At 33.1% G+C, this 24,571-nt stretch overlaps 2 protein-coding genes across 5 annotated transcripts; one reads left to right on the top strand and one right to left on the bottom strand.

Moving 5' to 3' along the window:
- The first annotated feature begins 12,813 nt into the window (after positions 1-12,813).
- On the top strand, positions 12,814-13,486 carry LOC132269005 (photosystem II reaction center W protein, chloroplastic-like). Its single transcript, XM_059769976.1, has 2 exons — positions 12,814-13,004; positions 13,092-13,486. The coding sequence occupies exons 1-2, from the start codon at positions 12,911-12,913 to the stop codon at positions 13,400-13,402; spliced, it is 405 nt and encodes a 134-aa protein (XP_059625959.1). The 5' UTR covers positions 12,814-12,910; the 3' UTR covers positions 13,403-13,486.
- A 905-nt stretch (positions 13,487-14,391) lies between these two features.
- LOC132269003 (U3 small nucleolar RNA-associated protein 18 homolog) lies at positions 14,392-20,588 on the bottom strand. 4 transcript variants are annotated; one of them, XM_059769973.1, is made up of 3 exons: positions 20,419-20,588; positions 19,037-19,233; positions 14,392-16,344 (listed from the first exon to the last, which is right to left on the bottom strand). In XM_059769973.1, exon 3 carries the CDS (start codon positions 16,333-16,335, stop codon positions 14,629-14,631), a length of 1,707 nt encoding a protein of 568 aa, XP_059625956.1. In that variant the 5' UTR covers positions 16,336-16,344; positions 19,037-19,233; positions 20,419-20,588; the 3' UTR covers positions 14,392-14,628. The 4 variants fall into 4 exon arrangements, with proteins under 4 accessions (XP_059625956.1, XP_059625957.1, XP_059625958.1 ...); XM_059769974.1 differs by having other exon boundaries at positions 19,037-19,226; XM_059769975.1 differs by having other exon boundaries at positions 19,037-19,167.
- Between the last annotated feature and the right edge of the window lie 3,983 nt (positions 20,589-24,571).

Below are 24,571 nucleotides of genomic sequence, written 5' to 3'. Positions count from 1 at the left end.
TGTTGGATTGGAGTTTTACCGATGGGGAGGGAAAGGGTTTCAAAAAGGACAATTGGCGTTATTCACGCTCGCTTGTGGGAGCGTGTTTTGCACGCAACGATTTTCCGTAGCCTGCTATGTGGAATGTCGGTTTCAGACTTGATAAGACATGCGCCTTCCAAGTAACCTGTTTAATTTTGGTGTTGCAAAAAACAAACGGGTAGTGATAGATGCGCGGATTAGTTGGCCAGAATATACCTGGCAAGTTCAGGTAAATATTTTTAATAATTAAAAAAAATAAAAATAAAAATAATATACACATTCTCAAATTTATTTTTCTTTAGCTGTCAAATCGTAGGCTAAGTTTTTCTCGTTATCAAAACTCTCCCTCTTCATTTCGTTTTTTCAAACAATATTTCGTATCATTTTAACTTTAAGAAAAAAATAACCTTTGATTTTTAAGGTATAGTTACAATTTCATATCATATTCATATATATTTATATATATTGTATCATTTTTTATTTTTATTTTTGAAGGTAAATATGTGTATTTATTTGTTTGATTTTATTGTTCTTCACAGTCTTTAAATTTTTTTCAAAGAGATAAATTGAAATATATGCATTCCATGTGTTTGATATGTGGTTTGAAATGGATTTATTTTTTTTCTTCAAAAAAATAAACAGAATGTCTTTGATGTTGTCTGGGTTTGTTTGTGTTAATTTTGGTGTAAATTATTTATACTGATATCAAATACATTTAGACAAAAGAATGCAATACAGCGTATTATAAAAGCAGGAAATGAAAAAAATTAATGATAGTTTTTAATTTTTTTCATCAATGCTATGCTTTTCATCGTTAGTGCTTAACTTTGTTGTTCATCATAAATGTTTAACTTTGTTGTTTTACTTTCATAAGTGTTTACTATAATTTTTTTAATTTTTTTTTTTTTGGAAATTCTGTTTACTATAATTTTTATTTTATTAGAAATGGAAGAAAATCCCCATTTGCAAGATGCTAAAATGTCTTATGACTATGAGATTAGTAGTGATGATAAAGGAACCGAGCAAGAGTTGGATGAAATGGAAACACCCAAGGCTAGGATGATTTTTCCATCTGAAAAAGAAGTACGTAGTTATTATAACAACTATACTAAATGTCAAGGTTTTGGTATAAAAAAAACTAGCGTAAAGAACGGAAGTAACAGTAAATCAAGATACTTTTCACTTGCATGCTCTCGAAATGGTAAGTCAATATCAATTGCAAAAAACTCTTTTAACCCAAGGCCTTCGACTAAGACAAATTGTAAGGCAAAAATCAATATAAAAGTTAAAGAGAATGGGAATTTCATTATTACTCGTGTTTATCTTGATCACAATCATGCATTAAGTCCGACTAAGGCACGACACTTCCGATGTAACAAGGCACTAGATTCTCATGTTAAGAGAATATTGGAATTAAATGACTTAGTAAGAATAAAGTTGAATAAAAAATTTCACGCATTTGTTATTGAAGTTGGTAACTATGAAAATTTATCGTTCAGTGAGTGGGATTGTAGAAATTATATAGCAAAAGCAAGACAATTGAGACTTGGGATTGGAGATGCTGAAGCCCTTCGCAAGTATTTTTATTGCATGAAAAATCAGAATTCAAATATATATTATATGATTGATATAGATGATGAAGGGCGTTTAAAGAATGTATTTTGGGCGGATGCAAGATGTAGGGCCGTTTATCAGTCATTTGGAGATGTTATTGTTGGGAAACGTGCTAGTTTTAAAAACTTTTTGAGAGATTTTGATTCATAGATCTTGATTCATCACATAGAGACAAGTTTTATGCAAAAATAAAATATGATGTCTCATTCAATAAAACTAGATTGAATACTTACATCAAAGGTCTGAGTAAACTTTTAAATCTTTCCTCTAAAGTGAATGTTCTCACTTATTGTAGATTCCTTAGCAAGATGCCTTCTCCTTGGATCTCCATCTTCTTGGTAATTGTTTTGCCTTTAGGAATCACTCATAAGCCTCCATGAATGACCTTGGAAAACTAAGCTTGTGGGAGCCTCCATTAGATGAGAACATAAACCCTAATTTTCTAGAGAGAGAAAATATATTCATTTTTCCTTCTACTAAAAATCACTCCTAAAATATACATAGACCATGTATATTTATAGGCAACATAAAAATAAAGAAAATGAAACAACTAATCCTTCTCAATCTCTAATTCACATGTCTCAAATCTAATATGATTCCAATATCAAGTTGGGCTATGAGTGAGAATCCTTTGGGCTTATTATTTTATTGGCTACAATGAATTAATAATTGGCCCGGTCCATGGACCCAACTCAATCAATTCATAAATTAATTTATGCTCCACTAAAAGAAATTAATTGAACTCCAATTAAATAATAAATAACCTCTAAGTCAATATCGCACTCTGACCCCTCAATGCATAATTAGATATCGGATAAATAAAGTCATCAATCCGACTACTTAATTGTGATACCCCTCGGATCCGAGACACGGGTTGATCAGGCCCAGGCCCAAACCCGAGGGAATATCAAACAATTAATATGTTATAGCGAACATGGAATACAAAATGAATTAAGAAATGAAAGTTTAAAGCTGGAAAGAAACTAAAAGATACTCCTTAAATAATTAAATACTTAAAGTTGATAAACCAAATATCCATAGTTTGAACAACTCGGGAATCCATCTCTAGTGGACCCCTAATAAAAATCTCACATTAAATGAAAGTAAAAAGAAAGATAAAACCCAAATCCAAGATCTGGAAAGAAATCCTACATCGTCGGTAGAATGGAAGATCGTCCCTGCCCAGCACGAACAAGCTCAAGCCTGGAACTGACGTACACCTGAAAAATAGGAGTGGGTCAGGCCCACGAACAAGTTCTATCCTACTACAATCCAAGCAGAGACTCGATACACATGTACATTCTAACCAACTCAACAATAGCTAATAGTCTGTATGTATATATATATAATCACACTAAAGGACTCTCACTGGACTACAGGCCGGTCTCAACCTGAATAGAGGCAACATGCAAAACGCACACAGAGTGGGCATGTGTACCTAAGCCTAACAGGGTACACCTCCAACCATCATAGCCAGCTATGCATCCCAATGCATATACGCTCCCTAACCGTCGATCCTGAGACTCAAGCTCATATCGAGGTACCATAAAAATATATCTAAAATCTATCCAGAATCCATTGACACTACAAACCCATAGGATTTCACCTTTAGTCAATCCATTTCTTTAATCCCAGAATAGGTAGGACTTAGCGGTTTTTGAGCTAATCCCCCTTGTATGCCCCCCGTCCCATACCGGTGCATACATTCCATCCATCCAGTAGTTGACAATACAAGTATATATGTAAATACCAACTAATCCATAAATTCCACAATTGATAATAATATATTACATGTAGGCATCAATTGTTCCATAATAATTGGAAAAATCTAAATAACTGTTTACATTAATTAATTCCATACGAGGCATAATAGAACTTTGTAAACTAACATGCTTGTCTTATACCACCGTTGCCTGATTCTCTCATAATTTATTGCACAGAGAATAAGTATAGACATCCTTTAATCCGTGCTAATCATAATCAAAATATATATTTGAACATGCTTAGTTTATACCGCTACATAATTATCCAAGAATTGATATTACATTTATCACATGTATAAATCAATTTATCCTCTATAAGCATATACTAAATTCTGTAATCTGACATGCTTATATTTCACCACTGGAACATGATTTAAATCTATAAAATCAATCTCGACAAAATTGCTAAAACCATGTTGAACAATTTTGTACCTTCACATTTAAACAGTATACTAACTTGTGCAAAAATTCTATAATGTTCAAACTATAATACAAGGTGATTAATTATGCATTAACAAGGCTCTTGGGTGATTTAATTTGCTCTTAGACACCTATGAAAACCCCCATTAAGGCTTTGAATTAAACTGGAACCTTTAAAATCCAAGTACCTAAGCAAAACTCTCGCTGAAACTTAAAAAAAAATGGAAAAACCACATTGGAGCCGGCTCCAAAAATAAGTGGAGCCGCCTCCACCCTATTGGAGCCGCCTCCAATAACATATGGAGCCGGCTCCACTTCAATGGAGCCGCCTCCATTGAAGGGTGGAGCCGCCTCCACTCCTCCCAGCCTCCGTCTTCTCCGACGCCGGTTATTTTCTGACATTTTGCTCGTCTGCCCTCCATTCTTAAAGCTCCTAGGTGTCTAATACTAGGTCTAGTGTGTTCCAGAATTAGTTAAACTCTTAATTCATCAACCAACATCAATTAGACTACAACTTATGCAAGAAGGACCCAAACCGGAACAACTACTCACTCATGATCATACTGTTTCAAGTGATCACCCATGCGAACCAGATTAAGTTTAATATTTTCCCAAGGTGTTCCAGCGTTGATTAAATCCTTAACTATTTAATTAAAATCAATTAAAACATAGAGTAAAACATGGGTTTCACAAGAAAGAGTTCAAAGTAAACAATAACCAACTTATAAACACATTTAGGTTTAGCTATTTCAGACATGCAAACCCAGTTTAATTTTAAACCTTTATATATCCCTGGAATTGTATTAGAGATGCAAAGAACACGAGCCTAAGGGAGAGAGTTAGGATTAGAACTTGCCTTTGAGATTTCGGTTAAAAATCCCAACGTCGTCTTCGTAAATTTCTCCGGCAAACGGCCGTAATCCTCCTATGTTCCTTCTCTGCCTCCACTGTCGTGAATAGGGTTTCCTAAAAACCCTAGGCAGAACTTAATACGTATATTTATAAGTTTATATAAAACCTAAATTCAATCCAAACCCTACAGTGAACCTAGCCGGCCCATAGAAAATCCTAATTAAATCTACGTCGGCTACCAAGACTTGACTTCTAAAACAAAACCCTAAAGTAAACGTTAACTAAACCCTAATGTAAATCAATTAAGCATTTAAAAGAATTAAAATACAAAAATACAATTAACTAATCAATTAAATAAATTAAAACACCATAATTCAAACAAGTCACAATTAAGTCAAATCCTTAAAAAGTCAATTAAACATAATTCAAAAACAATATGAACAGAAAACAAGTAATTAACAGAAAGCGATTAAACAAAATACCGAGACTATCCTTTTGAAAATTAGGGGTATTACATTAATTAATATATTTATTTTGGTACCATTGATTATTTATGGCTCGATCACAATAAAACATTTGTTTGACAAAAATAATAATTTAAATAAATAAATATATAATGAATCATTTTGTCTAAAAACACACGAAGGTCTTCGAATTTACTTTGTGATCAACCATAATCAATACAAAATAAATACAAGTAGCAATGATACATATATCGAAAATATAACCCTCTAACTATTAATTACATAACTACCCAAAGTATCGGTCTAAGAATCCCGAAGAATCCGCCGAACAAATCAAAGTAATTATTAATTAATAAAAGAGTTTATACTTTTCTCATGCTTAAGAGTCAAATGCCATGACAGTGATAGGAAACAATTGCATACGACGGCTTTCACAATATATCTCAACCTAACGCGGATTCAGTTTAAGTCTTAATTAAATATGAGTCCATCCATAATTACCGACTCTGAACAATTTATGATTACTATTTATAATCATGTATTGATCGCCATCACATACATATATAAATATCTCTTGTAATCAAGTGGACACTTTCAATTCTGTAATGAATCGAAACATAATACATTGAATTCACCAATTGTATAAAGCATAAATATTTCAGAAACGTTAGGAACATATGTCACTATAATCCAGATAGGAATTAGCTATGCCAGGGCATATAAATCCCAACAGTTATCACATTTGATATTACATACCTTACAATAGTTATGACATGCCGTTTGATCCATTTGTCGGGGTGAACCAACTAGAGGTTTCATATATTTAAGTCAAGGGCTGCTGAACCGAACTACAGTACCCAATCGACGACTTTCGTATACAAAGTTCCAGTTAGCTTCAAAACAGATCCAACCGAAGGCGAACTCTCTGACGACGAACCAGCTTTAGAACAAACCCACTTATTGCTTCTTTCCCGAGTAAATGAGATATAAGAAAGAGAAATAGAATGAGAAAAAGAAAGAGAGAGAGAGAGAGAGAGAGAAAGAGAGTGAAGTAGTCTTTGGCGCCGACAAACCAGCCTCAGAACTAACTCACTTCTTGCTTCTTTCTCGGTGAGTAAGATATTAGAAATAGAAATAGAATAAGAAAAAGAAAGAAAGGAGAGAGAGAGAAAGAGATGGAAGTGGCCTAGCTGGACAAGTCACGTAATTTCTGCTAAAGTAATCGGTCAGATACTTCAGTTGAAATATCATTTTCCATATACTATATATACACTACTATAAACACACACGTCATGCTTTAATTTCCTTCTTGCCCTTGATAACTGAAATTATTTCTCCATAAAGTAAGTCGGTATTAATGTACTAATTTAACATCGGAAAAGGTTTTAATTTCTAAATAACTCAAAATTAAACATTTTTTTTTTTTTTCGGAAAATAATATTTCAACCGAAGTATCTGACCAATTACTTTGGCAGAAACTACGTGGCCTGTCGAGCAAGGGCACTTCCATCTCTTTCTCTCTCATTTCTTTCTTTTTCTCATTCTATTTCTCTCGCTAATATCTCACTCACCGAGAAAGAAGCAAGAAGTGGTTTTGTTCTTAAGCTAGTTCATCGGCGCCGAAGACTACTTCCCTCTATTTCTTTCTCTTCTCTTTCTTTTTCTCATTCTATTTCTCTTACTTATATCTCACTCACCTGAGAAAGAAGCAAGAAATGGGTTTGTTCTGGAGCTACTTTGTCAGCGCCGATTGGGTATTGTACTTCGATTTATTAGCCATCTGACCTAAATCTATGAAATCTTTAGTTGGTGTTGCGTTTTTCGGCCGTCAAAGAGTTCACCTTCAGTTGGATCTGTTTTGAAGCTCACCGGAAATTTGTATACGAAAGTCATCGATTGGGTACTGTAGTTCGATTCAGCAGCCCTTGACCTAAATATATGAAATCTCTAGTTGGTTCACCCTGACAAATGAAGCAAACGGCATGTCATACCTCTTTGTAAGGTATGTACTATCAAATGCGATAACATCTCCAAATGACTAATAAATGCCCTACATATTGCATCCGCCTAAAATACATTCCTTAAACGCCCTTCATCATCTATATCAATCATGTACTAGAAATTTGAATTCCGATTTTTCATGCAATAAAAATACTTGCGAAGGGCTTCAGCATCTCCATCCCAAGTCTTAATTGTCTTACTTTTGCTATATAATTTCTACAATCCCTCTCACTAAACGATAAATTTTCATAGTTACCAACTTCAATAATAAGTGCATGAATTTTTTTTTTTTTTTTTATTCAACTTTATTCTTGCTAAGTCATTTAATTTCAATATTCTCTTAACATGAGAGTCTAGTGCCTTGTTACATCAGAAGTGTCGTGTCTTAGTCAGACTTAATGCATTATTGTGATCAAGATAAACACAAGTAATAATGAAATTCTCTCTTTAACTGTTACATTGATTTTTGCCTTACAATTTGTCTAGTTGAAGGCCTTGGGTTAAAAGAGTTTTTTGCAATTGATATTAACTTACCACTCCGAGAGCATGCAAGTGAAAAAGTATCTTGATTTACTATTACTTCCGTTCTTTACGCTAGTTTTTGCTATACCAAAACCTTGACATTTAGTATAGTTGTTATAATAACTACGTAGTGTTAGTACATCATGTCCAGTGATCCCGTGAATTATGGTTCCCTATGAAGTCGCGAAGAGTGTTTTAATGAGTACAGATTGAATCACTTTCTAGTACTCCGCCTATTCCTTCTTTAAAGCCTCCACTTAAGCTTGAACTTAAGTCATTACTGGACAAGCTCAAGTATGTTTTCTTGAGTTTAAATGACACCCTCCTGGACTAAAAATTCATCCCAGCCTTTGATGTTTCTACTTTATCTAACTCTTGCTCGGTTCCTTTATCATCACTACTAATCTCATGGTCATAAGGCATTTCAGCATCTTGCAAATGGGGATTTTCTAATATATAAATTGTAGTAAACAGAATTTCCCAATATATATATATATATATATATATATATATATATATATATATTTGAATTAAACACTTATGAAAGTAAAGCAACAAATTTAAACATTTATAATGAAAAACATAACAACAAAGCCGAGCACTAATGATGAAAAGCCGAGCACTGATGATAAAAATTATCATCAATTTTTTTTATAATTTTTTTCATTTCCTGCTTTTATACTACACTTTATTGCATTTTTTTTGTCTAAATGCATCTGATATCAGTATAAATAATTCACATCAAAATTAACCCAAACAAACCCATCCCAAACAACATCAAAGACATTCTATTTATTTTTTTTGAAGAAAGAAAATAAATCCATCTCAAACCATATATCAAACACATGGAATGCATATACTTCAATCTATCTCTTTGAAAAAAATTTAAAGACTATGAAGAATAATATAATCAAACAAATAGATACACATATTTACCTTCCAAAAAAAAAAAAAAAAAACACATATGATTCAATATATATGAATATGATATATGATATGAAGTCGTAACCATACCTTAAAAATCAAAGGTTCTTTCTTTCTTGAAGTTAATATGGTAAGAAATATTGTTTGAAGAGACTAAAAGCATCTCCAGTGGTATGTTAAAATATTCTTTTGTGTAAAATATACACTGCCACCTATGATGTGTAAATTTTTTCTATCTCCAGCAGTCTGTTAACCTACATTGCCACATCACCAATGTGTAAAAGGATTGTGTAAAATGTATAACCTTTTTACACGGCCAAATCAACATATTTCTTTTTCCATCCCTTTTTCTCATTCCATTAAAGAATCAACCATATATTAAGTAAATTTGTAAAAATTATGTAGGCCCTGGCATGACACATGGTTGATTATTATTGGGAGATATATTTTTACACAAATGGTATAAAACAACCGTTTGAGTTAAAATTAAATAATTCAAAATTTTTGTGTAAATTCATCATGACACATCAGATTTACAAGGGAAGAACTAGTAATGGGCTAACATGGGCTATAGCCTAGGTCCAATTGAAAAAAAAAATTATTACTATTGTTTTTATTAGTCCATATACTACTCTTTCTTTTCCTATCAACCTAGCCTAATCCATTGGATTTCTATAAATAAAAGGAATTATAAAATTTACAAAGACCAAGCCTTAAATATAAGCAAATCCACCAACCATGGACAAATCAATCACAAAATAAACCATAATAAAACATAACAGAGCCTAGCCCGCTAAATAAAACACATTGTTAGTCTACGGAAAAATACCTAAACTCTTCGTGTGTAAGACACTAAGGCGTAGGTGGATGGATATTATAGATTATTATTGTTAATCCAGTGAAATATTGAATTTTATTTTTGTTAAAAAACGGGGGTGGGGCCGCCGGGGGGGGGGGGGGGGGGGTTATTGTTAAATTGGGTAATTTACTATATAATGGATGAATAACTAGTCAAGGGAGAAGCACATAGGTCTGAGTTTTTAATGTGAATTTATTGATAAGGAACATATATATCTTGTATTCTTGTAAGTGTTTGTTTTAATACTTGTATGAAGCAGACTTAAGTGAATTCTTGACTGTGAAAATACATTAGAGTTTAAAAGTATAAATGTGTTAGAAGGTTGTAAATTATTGGATCTAATTAAATGACTAATGCATGAGAATTTTGTATTTAGAGTATGAATAACACACTAAGTAATCATAGATTTAATTATTTTTAATCCCCCTACTTTGCAATCCTAGTTCCACCCCTAGATTTACACAAAAAAAAATATACACAACGGTTGGAGATGCTCTAAACAAAGAGAGAGAGATTTAATAACTATCAGAAGAGAAAAACTTAGTCTAGAACTTAACAATCTGGGAAAGATAAATATGCGGAAGCGTATATTGTTTCTCCTTTTATTTTATTTTATTTTATTTTTTCCTTTTTTGAATTGTTAAAGTTGCTTATCTGGACTGTCACGTATATTCTGCCAAACTAATCGGTCAAAATCATTGGCCCATCTATCACCACCCATATTATATATATACTAGTTCTTGAAAAATTACAATCTATTTTGTTTATAAAGAAGAATAAAAAGAGTTGTTATTGAAGCTTTAAAATTATAGTTAGCTGTTACACTTCAATGAATGCTCTATAATTGAATATTCTTTAACTTGCTCTTTCTGCCATCTCTTCTGAGATTATTTTTGTTTCATTCTAACGTAAAATTTCGAATAACAATTTTTTTTTTTTTTTTTTTTTTCCATTTCCCTTATTATTTTACTCATTTCTCTCTTGAGTCGATGTTCTATCTCACACCTCACTCCCAACCTTCTTCCCTCTTTTGCTAGCATAGGGATCACCCTCAAAACATCAGTTCCGCTTGACCATTTTCATTCCACAGCTGAGAGCAACTGCAAGTCAAGTGAATTTGATCAAGATCAGCACATTTTGACAATTTAAATTTCGATTCACCTTCGGATCTGGATCTTGATATATCTAATCATAATATCTTGCTTTGGAAGCCATCCTGATTCAGCTATTCTATCTTTTGTGATCCAAATAGACGAAGTATTTATGATTTGGGAGATGTTATGATATAGTTAACTAAAAATAAATAGGAAAATAGTGGTGATTATATAACTTATTTAATGAGTTTCAAGAATGAATTACTACGTTAATTGGCTTTCATACGATTCTCTTGTTCAGATATTTTTAACAGTATCGAGGATACTGATTTTTGGTATATTTACCGGCGCTGAAGTTAAAAAGGAGGTTTTTTTTTATATTAAAAAAAAAAAAGAAAAAAGAAAAAAAAAAACGGGAATATTGTGGGAGAAAAGTTTGAGGGTCCATATCTAGTTCAACAGTTAAGCATTTAAGCATCAGCCATTTTTGTTTTGTTTTTTTTCATCAGTGTTATTGGTGCGGGTTTAAATTTTAAAACCACCACCTCTTTATGAAGAGCGATGCTATAGACCCGACACTGAACCAGTGGGGCGTCGTTGTCAATCCATAATTTATCCTTTGTAAAATATCAAAAAGTTAAGGGCATGTTTGGCTAGGCTTTCTGTAGCCTCAAAAGGGTTTCTAAGTCCATAAAGTCCTTTGCCAATAATAAAGAGTTTTTGGTAAAATTTCTAAAATCGGACTTATAAAAAGTCTCATTGATTTAAAATTCTGATTGACCAAAGCCAATAAAATATGCTTTTTGATCGACTTTTCATAAGCTACACACTTTTTTAAGTAATAAATATAAAATTCTTATATTGTCTATTATTTAAACTATTTCTATTTCTCTAAATTTCATTACAAACTTTTATGTTTCTATTTCTTTATCATCTTCTTCGTTGGTTTTCCACCCAACAAATAAAATAATAATAATAATAATAATAATGTTATGCAAAATTTCACAGAATTTTATTGAAAAAAATATTGTTGAAAAACGATTCAACAAAAGAAGAACAAAGAGATCGGGGAGTTACAGAAAAAAACTTCTATTGACTCCTTTTTGGCTTCAAAGTCTGAAAGAATTCCAAGATTTAAGAACTTTCATCCAAAATTCAACCCTTTGTAAAATTCTAAATAACATTTCTCTCTCAAAAAAAATATATATATATATATAATTTTTATATTTTTTTTGAAGGCTACCCGTTCGCTGTGAAAGTAATTTATAGTTATAAATAAGAATAAAAATGAGATATTTTTGCTATCATATCCCTCTTTCATTTATTTTCTTTCTTTTTCTATCTCTTTCAACGTTTAGTCGAGGGAAAAAAAAAAACGTCTACCATATAAATCGGGTAAATTTGTATACCTGAATCTTCGTTATGCCAATTAATCCTTGATGCATCATCGATAATTTCACTCCATCACTTTAATTATGTTTTTTTTTTCCTTCCTGTACTTCCACATCCCAATTAAACTCTTTGGTATTTTCATGATTTATTAAAGATATAATTGTCAACTTAAATTATGTTAATAGTCAAAAGAACTTCAAAAAATTTATTCACCAAACAATTTTTTTGATTTAACTTTCTTTCATCAAAATGCATTTTTTAGAGCCGATTCAATTGAAGGAATTTCATAAACTAAAAACTCCCCCAATACAGGACCTAAATTTGTGTGGAATGCTCCTCACCAAAATTTCTACCATGGCAATACCAATTTTTAACCTATTTTAGACATTAACCTGGCTTCAAGTTTCCTGTCGAGGCTTCTGAATTTTCTTTGTTTCTATCGGATTAATAATCAGATGTGGGTCCAACTGCTTTGGTTGTGTACCTTGTGCCGTTGCCTTCTGTCATACGAGGCTGTGCATAATTGACTAGCAAACAAAACTGCTTTATGTTAATTTATAATAGTTGGAAAATTCTTTATCACATAGGTTGATAGCGTTGGTTGCAAGATTAACTTAAATACCTCCACTAGTCTATTTGCTTTATCACATAGATTAATAGTGTTTGGCTGCAAGGTAAAACTCAAATACTCCACTAGTCTAGTTTTCATGGCCAATGATGTGTTTTGAGGGCCCCTCTGAGTTTCACCAGGTTAACAAGCTAGGGATTTCAGGTCCAAATAGACCCTAAGCATTGATAGGGGGATGATATGACACGTGGAAGAAACTGGTTGGGTTGTTCTAGATGAGGTGCAATCTATCAATCCCAACTATCCACCACTCTGAACCAAGTAGTATCAATCTGCATATACATTACCTCTCCATGTAAATGAAACAAACTGATCCACTTGGCTACAACTTCCAGCATCCTAATCAGTAAAAAAAAATGGCCACCATAACTGCTTGCACTACTGCCTCTATCGCACTCACCGGCATCGTGCACAAGGGATCACAAGTGCTTTCATCCTCACCTGTTCTTGGTAAGAATTCTTGAAAACTGTTTTAAGAAAACTGAACCAAACAGTTGAATATGATTTTTTAATTGTAATAATGAGAATTTGTTTCAGGGTTGCCAGCATTGGCAAAGAAGGGAAGAGTGAGGTGTTCCATGGAGGGGAAGGGGTCAGTGGAAGAAGGTAGTTCAAATATGGGCATGGGTGCATCGATGATTGCGGCAGCTTGTGCGGCAACCATGTCGAGCCCAGCCATGGCTTTGGTGGATGAGAGGATGAGCACAGAAGGGACAGGACTTCCGTTTGGTTTGAGCAACAACGTGCTGGGTTGGATCCTCTTGGGTGTGTTTGCTATAATTTGGGCTCTCTACTTTGTCTACACTTCCAGCCTTGAAGAGGATGACGAGTCTGGATTATCCCTATAAATATATGTATCACAAGGCCATTGTTGTTGTTGTTGAAACAATTGATTTAGACCTCTTTCTATGATCTAGTAGATTATCTCTTAATCCATGCGTCTCCGGTGTAGTCAATTCCCAACTTCGGATACAAATTTAGCATCTGGTTTACCAACATCAGATGCCTAGTTAAATAGCTGTGAAACCAAGTTATGCCATAATTTCTTGAGATAACGCAATGCTTGTTAATTTTTAAAAAAAAAAAAGTTTTAGTAGAAGAAAAAATACTCTAACTTCAAAAAAAAAAAAAATGAAACGTCCCACACCAACCAAAGGCAAATGCCTCAAAGTAATAAGTGAAATTTGTATTATAAACCAGCTATACAAGAGTTAAGGAGCACAAACCTCGTATACAGATAACAAGTGAAAACCTGAATTAAAAGCTAAAGAGCCATCATCTATAATACAAAGAGAGGACATTCTCAACAAAATGTTGTGAACGCCTAACTAAAAATCACATTATCCACAACTAGGTTCAAAACAAACAGGTCTATAGTCCAACGAATTCTGTGAGAATAGATTCCCTTTAAGGTTGCAGAACTCAAATGTAATAAAACATTTCAAGGATAGGCTATGGCAGAACCGAAATTTTTCATTCAAGGTTCCTCCCTTGTCAAGAATGGGGTGTCAATTTGTATCCACTGCAGCGTACAGAACGTAATACAAGTATACAACATGGGCAAGACCCTTCTGTCACCTTGATTTTTCACAATAAACACTTTGAACCAGACAACAAAATAAGGAGCCTTAGGTATAATGAATGGAGCAAACAGAATTTTCCGGACCCAAGGTTTAAGGCATTAATCTTGAAAGGAAAACCTTAAAAGGAATTAATAGAAAATTGAGAACCTAATATTCAGGGACCCTTGGAGTTGAGGCAAGTCACCAAAGGGATTTGGTTGATCATAAATTTTATATATATATATCTATATATATATATATATCAGTAGAGACGGTAGCACAAAATCAAGATTGAATCATAAAAAGAAGTACCCAAACAATTGAAGCTAGCTATACCACTGGATCATTAACTAGTCATTACACATCAAAATTACTGTAGGAACCAATGACAATGATACACCAACAACGGAAAAGATAGAAGGAAAGAAACAGGGAAACAATGGCGTTTCACATTAGCGGGGGAAAGTACCAGGACAATGTGATCAAAAATGGTGGAATTGGTCCCGTTCTCCCTATGCATGAGGGTAATGGTTCAGCTTGTATAGCAAAACTTTTCCGGCTGCATTCCCCATAGCCATGAAACCTCCACCAGGACTAAAATCCAAACAGCGAGGATAATTTAAGGCCCGATTTGGAGGGGGCCAATTTGAAAACACGGTAAATGATGGAACGTGAATAAGCTTTAGACTGTTTTTCTTCATGCTGGAACTGATCGCCAATATCTGAGCATCATTATTGAATTTCATAAAATCCACTTTAGTTGTAAGATTCTCGATCGTTTTTATTGGTTTTCTCTTGCCTCCTAAAAACTCTTGCCTATTGTAAACATTCACAATCCCACTGTCTGAACCTGCTGCAAAAAAAGTTCCAGTTGGGGAAGTACAAAGAGCCGTACCATTTATACAACCTTCATCAACAGCCTTGTGGAAGCAAGCCCTTGTTCTCAAATCCCAGTGGTAAATGTGCCCATCACCCCCAGAGCTCAGCAATTGCTGTCCATCACTAGAAAAGGCCAATGAACGAGCAGTCCCATTCATCTTGAGTGTTCCAATCAGTTCCTTTGTTTTTGATGAAACCAGCAAGATATACCCTTCACTGCCCACAAAAGCTATTGTATTAGAATCAGGGGAAACCTCAAAAACTTCCAAGCTTTTTTCCTCCCTACCAATTAAGGGACCTACCTTATCGACCTTCGCTTTCACTAGATCAAAGCTGTAGAAGAACTTTCTCCTTCCTGCTATTATAACCTGAGATCCATCAGGTAAGAAAGAAGCCTTTCGAATAGGACAATCATCAAGGAAGATGCTTTGTATTTTGGTGTTCCTTTTGCCATCTATCTGAAAAAATCTCAGCTTTTTATCTAATCCACCAGCAAGGAGCAACTGCGCATTTCTATGGAACTGAATAGAATTTATTGGACCATTCGAAGGATCTTCCGCATTTGCATCAACCAACCTTGAGAACTCAAGGAGTCCAGGCAACAGCTTCGCACTGCCCTTCACAACAAGGTCTTCATTTGTTCGAAGGATGTCATCAATACCTTCAACATTTTTGTAACCTCGTGCAAGTTCTGCACCATTTTCTTCTTCAGAATATTCCTCATCAGAACTGTAATTCCTCAACCGTGAATCAAGTTGGGCCCACTCTGTGCCTGGGTTCAACTTTACATGCTGAGCTCTCAATCTTGACACATATGCTGAACCAGATATCAAGCTCTCACCCTCTTCCTTCCTCAGCTTTCTCAACCTGTTAACTTTAGCTATATTAACATTGGTTCTTTCCTCCTCCTCATCCAACCATACAGGTTTCCTTTGCCTAGTCTCCTCCTCATTAGTTTCCTCACCAGATTCTGCATCCTCTTCGTATACAGACACTACGCTGTTCGCAGACTTGTCTGTAAAGAATAAAGCAGAACTTTTGTCGACCCCATCTCTCACTTCTCCCTCATCATCATTCCCAAATTCTACAGGGGCGTACAAAGACCCGAATAGAAAGTTCTCCAACTTCTTCATTTCCCTTTCCTGCTCAATTTCAAACTTCTTGTCATCTTCCTTACGTTCCCTCTTTCTCTTTTTCAATTTTAAATTATCTGAATCATGTTCTTTTCCATCTTCCAACTCTTCATTCTCTACCAAAAGTGCAAGCTCGTTAGAAGCCTTCCTTTTAATCTTCTCGCCTTGGTCTTTAGGAAGTATACTTTGAGAAATTAAACTCATCATTCACAAAGGCTACAGCAAAAATAAACAGATAATTACAATCACGCACTATATAGACAGGTAAAGTATGCAACCAAAGCTAGATTGCAGCATAATCTACGCATTAATATTGCAGCCCTTAATGATCATAATTCCATGAAAAAATAATGAACAAAAAGAAACTTCCCTGAACTTGTCAACCCCATTCCACTCGAGTATTGGGGCCAAAAAAAACAAAAGAAAAAGTTATGATGATAAACACTGAACAAGTAAAGAATCAATAGTCCACAAACTATGGATAAACTTATGAAATGAGAATGAAAAGCTAAGTCCCAATTTTTCAGATAAGCAATCAAACAAACCCAGAACATTCACGGCAATAGAGGCAGTCATACAAAATGGAAAAAAATAAATTTCTCTCGCTACAAAATTGAAAGAAAAAAGGGCACTCAGAAAAGAGTATTTGCTAGTGTGATCTATAACATACAAGAAGGGTAAAAGAATGTATCAATCAACTCCAATAAAATATTAACATGACCATAATAAAAGCGGGGATCTTAGTAAATATGACATTTATATTTAAATCAAGATTGTTAAAATCGGGATTCTACGTAGAATCGTTTTGGGTTCCGTAGAATCGGATCGTAAATCGTAAAATTCTACCAATTTGTAAAAAAAAAAAATTCAAAATACTTTTTTAAACAATATTGTTTGTAAAATATAGCAAGAATAAGGCCAAAACACAAAAAATTGAGACATAAACAGAACAGAAAATAACACAAAATATAAATCCTCAAAATCATCATCACCAAGTAGTCACAGACTCAGGTATGGACTATGGAGTATGGACCAAGTAGTTATTAATATGTTTACGATTCGAAACAAATCACAACACAACAATAGAATACTGCTTCTGAAATTTCAATTGATATGAAATTGAAAACTCCAAACATAAATTATTGCAAATCACATTATTTAACCTCCTCAGCCAAATCAGATTCAAAGCTCTCTAACATAATTCTCAAAACAATACACCCTAGAATATGATGCTTGGATTGCGATTATGGAAACAATTTTCAAGAACAGTTTTCAGAGAATCATAATAGAAAACGGTTTTCAGTTTTTTCAGGTTTCCAACCTGCTTGGTTGGAAAAATTATAAAATAGTTTTTGGAGAACAAAAACTCATAAAACTGCTTGGTTGAAAATAGTTTTCTGAAAATAAAGAATATTGCATATAATTCATTTTTTTTTTTTCTTAAATTTATTATACATATTAGATGTGGATTACTCTTAAAGTCTTAAATATTTTTAAAATTAACAAAAATTGCACTAAAAATGAAAAGGAGATTTAAATTAACAAAAATTGCACTAAAGATGCTATTATTTATATAAGTTCTTTCAAATTCTCACTGCCTTTTTAATTTATGTGCCAGTGTATGAGTTGGAAGTCTACACCATGTTGCAGACAAAGGATAGACTTCTAGATTAAAAAAAATTTGATCAGATTGCTTCTATACTATACAAACACCAACAGCCCTGTGGCCTAGCGGTACAAGGCTCCTACTTCCCAAAGGGAGGTCAGGGGTTCGAACCTGAGTGGAGGCAGTGTGTGTGAGTCCCAACTAGGAAAAAAAATATACTATACAAACACATCCACCTCTGTTTTCCAGTTGAAATTACCAATATCATTGAAATCCATCTTCAAGAGGACTGTCCTAGCAACAGCGCAATCACACAAAAAGTGGACAATTGTCTCTCCACCATTCCCACAAACCAAGAACCATGAGACAATTCTTTTATTATATAAAGATTCAAATTAATCAAGTCAAGAATAAAACCCAATAATCTGAAATATAAATATACTGTATATACCAATCTGGACCATCTAATCTAATTTTCTGGTTTTCACATCAACAAGTCAATCTCCAAAATAATTTATTGGTTACCAAATCAATATACCACCCAATTTTTTTTATTTTTTATTTTTAGCAAATACCACCCAATTGCAAGACCCAATTTAATGTTTCAGTAAAAGGAATTAAACACAGTTTCCATCTTCCCCAAGAATGATCCGTGAGAGAAAATGAAATCTTAGAGAGAAGGTTTGAAGATTATACCGATCTGCGACACTAAAGAAGTTTTTTGAGAAGATCTGCAAAACACGAATGAATGAAACAAAACTGTCATTTTCCCAAGAATGGTTATGAGAGAGGCCAAAATCTTAGAGAGAGAACGATCAAGGATACAAAGATGGTACCGATCTGAGACCTGAAGAAGTTTTATGAGATGATTTAGGCGTGGGGCTGGAAAGGGAGAAGATAGGGCTATGATGGCGGCTTATAAACAAGAAACCTTTTAAGTGAGATAAGTGGTCCTCCGTGTCTCCACACAAATGAGAACAGTTTTAGAAACTCTGAGAACACTTTTAATTGTTCTCTAAAAACCCATACTCTCAAAACTCAATTTTTCAAGAACTGTTCTCCAAAAACAGTTCCAAGCAGACAACAAAATTGTTTTCTGAATTTTTGAAACTTTGAAAACAGTCCAAGCAAGGCCGCCACTTGATTAGTTTCTCTGTAAATAAATTTGCACAGAATATAGAATGGAAGCAGAACCAAAAAAAATAAAAACCAACAAAATAACCTTGAGTTTGTAACTTTGCTGAGTAATCTGAGAAGTGAAAACTTAGAAGGTTAGAGGAGTGAGGATTGAGGACTTCAAACCTGTTGAATTTGAGAAGGCTTGATGCGTTTGCAATTGACCGTGTCTGAGACTCTCTGTTCGCGACTGTCGAAGAGCAAGTTGAGCAACCAATCTTCGATCAACAGTGTCATTATCAGGCTTGGTGTGTTCGCTGAATGTCGAAGAAGCAGTGAGAAGGCTCAAAGTTGCTTGTCAAAGAGAAGCAGCTGTCTGAAATCTGAACTCGATTGATTTAGTGTTTTTTTGTGCCTTTTTTTCCTTTTTTCATCCTTATATTTTATTGTATTTTCTGTTTTGGGCACAAAAATGGTTGGGCTTTCTTATTAAAAAGATCCAACCCCTCAATAAAGGCCGAACAAGGTGTATCAGCCCCAAAAAAAGGCCCAGGCAAGGTGATACAACAGAATCATTCAGAATCGGTAAAATCCTAAGATTCTAAGACCTTGATTCCATGAACGATTCCACCAATTCTACTACTCCAGGAACAATTTTCGTGCGATTCTAATCATTTTGGGTACTTAGGATCGTAGAATCATGCAATTCTACGACCTAGAATCGCGATTTTGATAACCATGATTTAAATACAACACATTTAAGCACAAAACAACAATACAAATATATAATAACGGAGAATAATTAGTGGAATTCAAAAGGTGTTCAAAACAACAGAAAATACTGAACATAACAGCACCCAAAATGAGTGAATTGCTGTACCCACCTGCCCGGCCCCTGTTTAAACTCCCACTAAACTTTTTTTCACTTAATTTTTCTGTTTGTTCCCAAAACATATAAATCAAGCATCAGTACACTGCTGCTCCACAAAAGACATCAAATATAATTACTTATTACTTCTGCATCAAATTTAAACATAAGTAGGTACATATATGGGGACACAATTTAGATATGAGGATCTAGCATCAAGATTTATGCGGACCATGCAAAAATCAACACATATTATAAACATAATCACTATATTGGGAACATGATCAAAATTAGAAGGATGAAATCATCAAAAAAAAATTTAAAGTCTGAAATCATCAACCAGTTAACAAGAAAAGGGGAGGAAATAAAAAAACAAAAAATCAATATGATTCAATCTTAAATTTTCCACCACTCACTAATTGAAAAACTCCACTCATTTGGTCATAATGCAAATAATTGTTTTGGAACAGAGCAATAGATTACATTAAGCTCAAAATCCCTCAGTTCTTTCTTTTCATCCATTTCTAGGGAACCAAACAAAATATACAACAAAAAAACACAGAGAGTTTTTCAATTTTGAATATTAAATCATATGTCAAAATAGACAGTAAAAACTAAAAAGAACAAATACATTCAACAAAACTTCCACATGGAGTTCAGGAATCAAGGAGTAAGAAGGAGAGAGAGAGAAAGAACTGACCGGAACGCGCTGGGTCTGTGAGACTAACGGAACGCGCGGGGGTCGGCGACGGTGACGGACAACGGTGGCAAAGGTGAGGACTGAACGACGACGTTGCAAAGAGAGACAGTCTTGACGGCAGAATGGGTGATGAACATTTTAAGAGACTAGGGTTTCGGTGTTAAATATATGGGGAGGGTAAATTAGTAAATTAGTAATATAAACCGGGCGGACCCGCCCAAACCCGCACATGTTTTCTTCTCTAAAATCCGTCCCCCCTCCCAAACTCTCTAATAAATGATGGGGAAGATGAAACCTCAAAACAGATTTTAAACAAGATGGCGCGGATAAATTGCCATACTTAGAGGCATGTTAACAGAAATCGAATAGGTTTATGATAGGTTTATGAATCTAAATGCAATATTGACATAATATATGAAGTTACATTCCAATATTCAAAACATATTAAAATTATATTACGAAATATATTAGAAATATCAAATAAGTGTTCAAAGTACATGAGAAATATCTGTGTTAAAAATAAAAATATATATATTTTAAATTTGAAATATTGAATACGCACAAACGAGTATTTAAGGATATCATTGATGAGATAATATGTATGACTACAAAATCAATTTAATTCTGTGGGACTAAAAATTCATATTAATTCGGTCTTGGTGTTAAAAACAATTTAAAAAATAAAAAAACATGGTTCTCTTTATTAATATTTTTTCCCCCTCTGAGGCAGTATTAAAACTGGAAAAAATCCTAAAAAACACGGTTATATTTTTACTGTAATATTACACAAAACTAATGTTAATATTTTTATAGGTAAGGAGCAATTATGCAGGTAGACTGAATCAGTGAATCGCAAAAGCAATCTGCCTTGAATTGTTTGGACAAATTGCTTTAGACTGGACTAAATTTTATTTCATCAACTTGTCTCGGTGGAAATAAATAGATCCGGACCAACTTGGGTGAGTGGAAATAAATGCATTTGGAACTACTAAGTACACAACGACCGTCGGCAGCACACCCATGTTGACCCAGCCTCACTCTCTGGAATTCAAATCCTCTATTGTGATAGTCTTTTAGTGTCACGTGATGTCTTTTTATACATTTAAATCATGTTTTAACATATTTGTTTTATACTTTAACACAATTTCAATATATAGAGTAAATGTGTCAAAATATAATTAAAGTGTGTTAAAAGTATAAATAATGATGTTAAAAAGAGACTGTAAGAAAATTAAAAGGTATTTCAACAATTGTAAAACAATTGTGATAAAAATAGATTGAAGTGTCTTAAAAAAATTTACAGCACACTGAAATATCTAGATATCACCTTTTGAAGCTGTCTTTTCTTTTTTTACCTTGGCAATAATACACAATGACAAAGACAACTATTTTGTTGAACTATTTTTCATCTTAACTCACAATTACAACAACACCCATGTAAAATACTCATTGCCAATGAATTTGACAATTACTACTTTTCAACGAAAGCGAAATAATCTTTGAATCCGGTGGATTTTAGTTGGTACACTCTTGTTTGATTGAATTGGTAGGAAAACTTAGTTGTCATTATTTAAACACTCTTGTTAAACTATTTTTAAACTATAATGACAAATAGATCCTATAAAATCTTTCCAAAGACAAATAAGTCGGTTCATTTTACACGAATGATGAATATTTTTTCAATATTGTCCTTTATTGTTAAGTTACTATTACTGTATTTATTTTTTACATAAATCGAATAGGTTTATGATAGGAAAAAATATATTCGGTGGGTCCGATGATGGAGTTATCAAAGTCGTTTGCTTTTGCGTTTGTTGTTATCTGTGTACAATGCACCAAGCACATCGAATAGACCAATTGAGGCACGAGAAGTTATGGAACACTGGGAGGTGAAGGTTATTGGTTAGGGGTATACAATACTATCCGAAGTAGGACCGAGTATATATTTTTCTGGACAATACTTAGTTACTCACTGGTGAGTAGGGTGAAGTTACGCACCCCTATGCGATCGAATAACAAAATAATACATTACCTTTAATAATAAAATAATTCACACCTAAATAACCATATATAGTGTTTTTAGGCGTGAATTATTTTATTATTAGATGTGATGTGCTATTTTATTATTGACCATATAAGAGTGAGTAGTTTCACCCTACTAACTAAACATTATCCTATTTTTCCGGCATGTGGTTTGTATGAGTTGAGATTGACTCCAAACCCCCCGCTAAGCCCACAAACTGACTGGGCCTGAGTTTGCCGACAGGGAGCAACTCGTGCTGATTCTCTAACCCAGCCCATAGTCAAACGAATGAAACCTAGAGAATTTGGATTAGGCCTTGGAAGGACTGTTCCGTGAAGCCACGACTAGGGTCTGTCATCTAGTCAACTCGGGACCCTCCTAGTCTTACTGCGTAGGCTAAATGCCCTTGGCAGACTCTTTAAATTACGAAAGACCACTGCTTTAGTTGTGCATAAGCGACATTCACGCTACGATGTCTTTGACTGGAGGATCCAAAACCTTTCTTGTTTATTTTTTATTTTTATGATTTTTTATTCACTATTTTATTAATTAGTCATTATTTGATAATTCGTGAATACAATTACCACACTTGAAAATAATAAAATTTGAATATTAATCAAAAGTGGGGATGACAAAAAAGAAAAATTACCCAAATCTCTCTAATAATAAATTATTAGATGAGTGATTTAATTAAATGGATTATTAACGAGTCAATTAATAAAAAATTATTATAATTAGTAAATACGATTTTTATTTTTTTGTCAACTTTTTTAAATACTATGAATCTAAATGCAATATTGACATAATATTTGAGTTTGTTTCACATCAAATAAAATAAGTATCCTTAGTTATCACTTAAAAAAATTTAAATTTTTCTTAAAATTTATACTATAATATTATTGTTGAAAAAGTTACATTACAATATTCAAAACTTGTTAAAATTGTGTTATGAAGTATATGAAAGTATCACATATGTGTTAAAAATAAAATAAAATAATATTTTAAAATTGAAATATTGAATACGCACCTGCGAGTATTCAATGATATCAGTATTTACCAATATAGTTAAAATGAGCAAATATGTATGACTACAAAATCAAATTAATTCTGTTGGACTAAAAAATCATATTAATTCTTGTCTTGGTGTTAAAAACAATAAGTTTAAAAAAAAAAAATTTTAAAAACATGGTTCTCTTTATTAATATTTTTTTCCCCTCTGAGGCAGTATTAAAACTGAAAAAAAATTCTAATAAGTCCTACTTTTAAACTCTAAAGACAAATAAATCTTATAAAATCTTCTCAAAGACAAAGAAGTCGGTCCATGTTCTATGAATGATGAATATTTTTTCAATATTGTCCTTTATTGTTAAGTTACTATTACTATATTTATTTTTTTTTACCAAAAGACAAATTTTCTCTCTACTTTCAATATTTTGAAACTAAAAACTTTTATAAAAATATATATATTTGTTATCAAAATAAATAATCCTAAAAAAATTAATAAAGTTTTTAAAATACACTTTCCTAAATACTCACATGTTAAAATACAATGAAAATATTTTCGTTTAATACTTTTCGAATTATTCCAATTATTTTTTTATTTTCTACTTCATATTTTAACATGTGAGACCATCTCCAATACAAAATACCATTTTTGCATGCCAAATTTATATTTTGAGATGAGTTACAGTGCCAAAATGCTATATTTTAGCAATTCTGGTATAATGGTGCAGTTCATCCAAGATACTATTTTTTGGCACGACAACCATTATTTTTCAACTACCATTCCCAACTACGTTTTTTAATAACCATATATTTTTTATTTTTTTTGAGTGTTTGTATTTTATTTAGCTTATTTGCCTTATTAAAAATAAGTAAATAAAAACACTGACATTTATGTATATATACAAGCACAATAGACATATATATACACACACGACATACATATACATAAATATACACACAACACTGACACACGTATATATATACACACACACACAAGCACAACATCAAATTGACAGCTTAACACCGAATACCATGCGAGAGAGAAGAGGGAAGGAAGAGAGTGATAGCAGATTTGGCAATACCTATATGTTGTGCTATATTTGGCACAATATTTGGTAAAATTAT

The sequence above is a fragment of the Cornus florida genome, unplaced genomic scaffold (genome assembly GCF_030987335.1).
Source record: "Cornus florida cultivar Cherokee Brave unplaced genomic scaffold, ASM3098733v1 CherokeeBrave_3.0.0_Hap2_Chr08, whole genome shotgun sequence".
Lineage (NCBI taxonomy): Eukaryota > Viridiplantae > Streptophyta > Magnoliopsida > Cornales > Cornaceae > Cornus > Cornus florida.
The sequence above is the reverse complement of the archived record's forward strand: the minus strand, read 5'-3'. Positions and strand labels throughout refer to the sequence as shown.

Coding starts and splice junctions, on each gene's coding strand:
- LOC132269005 (XM_059769976.1), top strand. CDS start 12,911: ATGGCCACCATAACTGCTTGCACTACTGCCTCTATCGCACTCACCGGC. Junction 13,005..13,091: donor TTCATCCTCACCTGTTCTTG/GTAAGAATTCTT, acceptor AATTTGTTTCAG/GGTTGCCAGCATTGGCAAAG.
- LOC132269003 (XM_059769973.1), bottom strand. CDS start 16,335: ATGATGAGTTTAATTTCTCAAAGTATACTTCCTAAAGACCAAGGCGAG.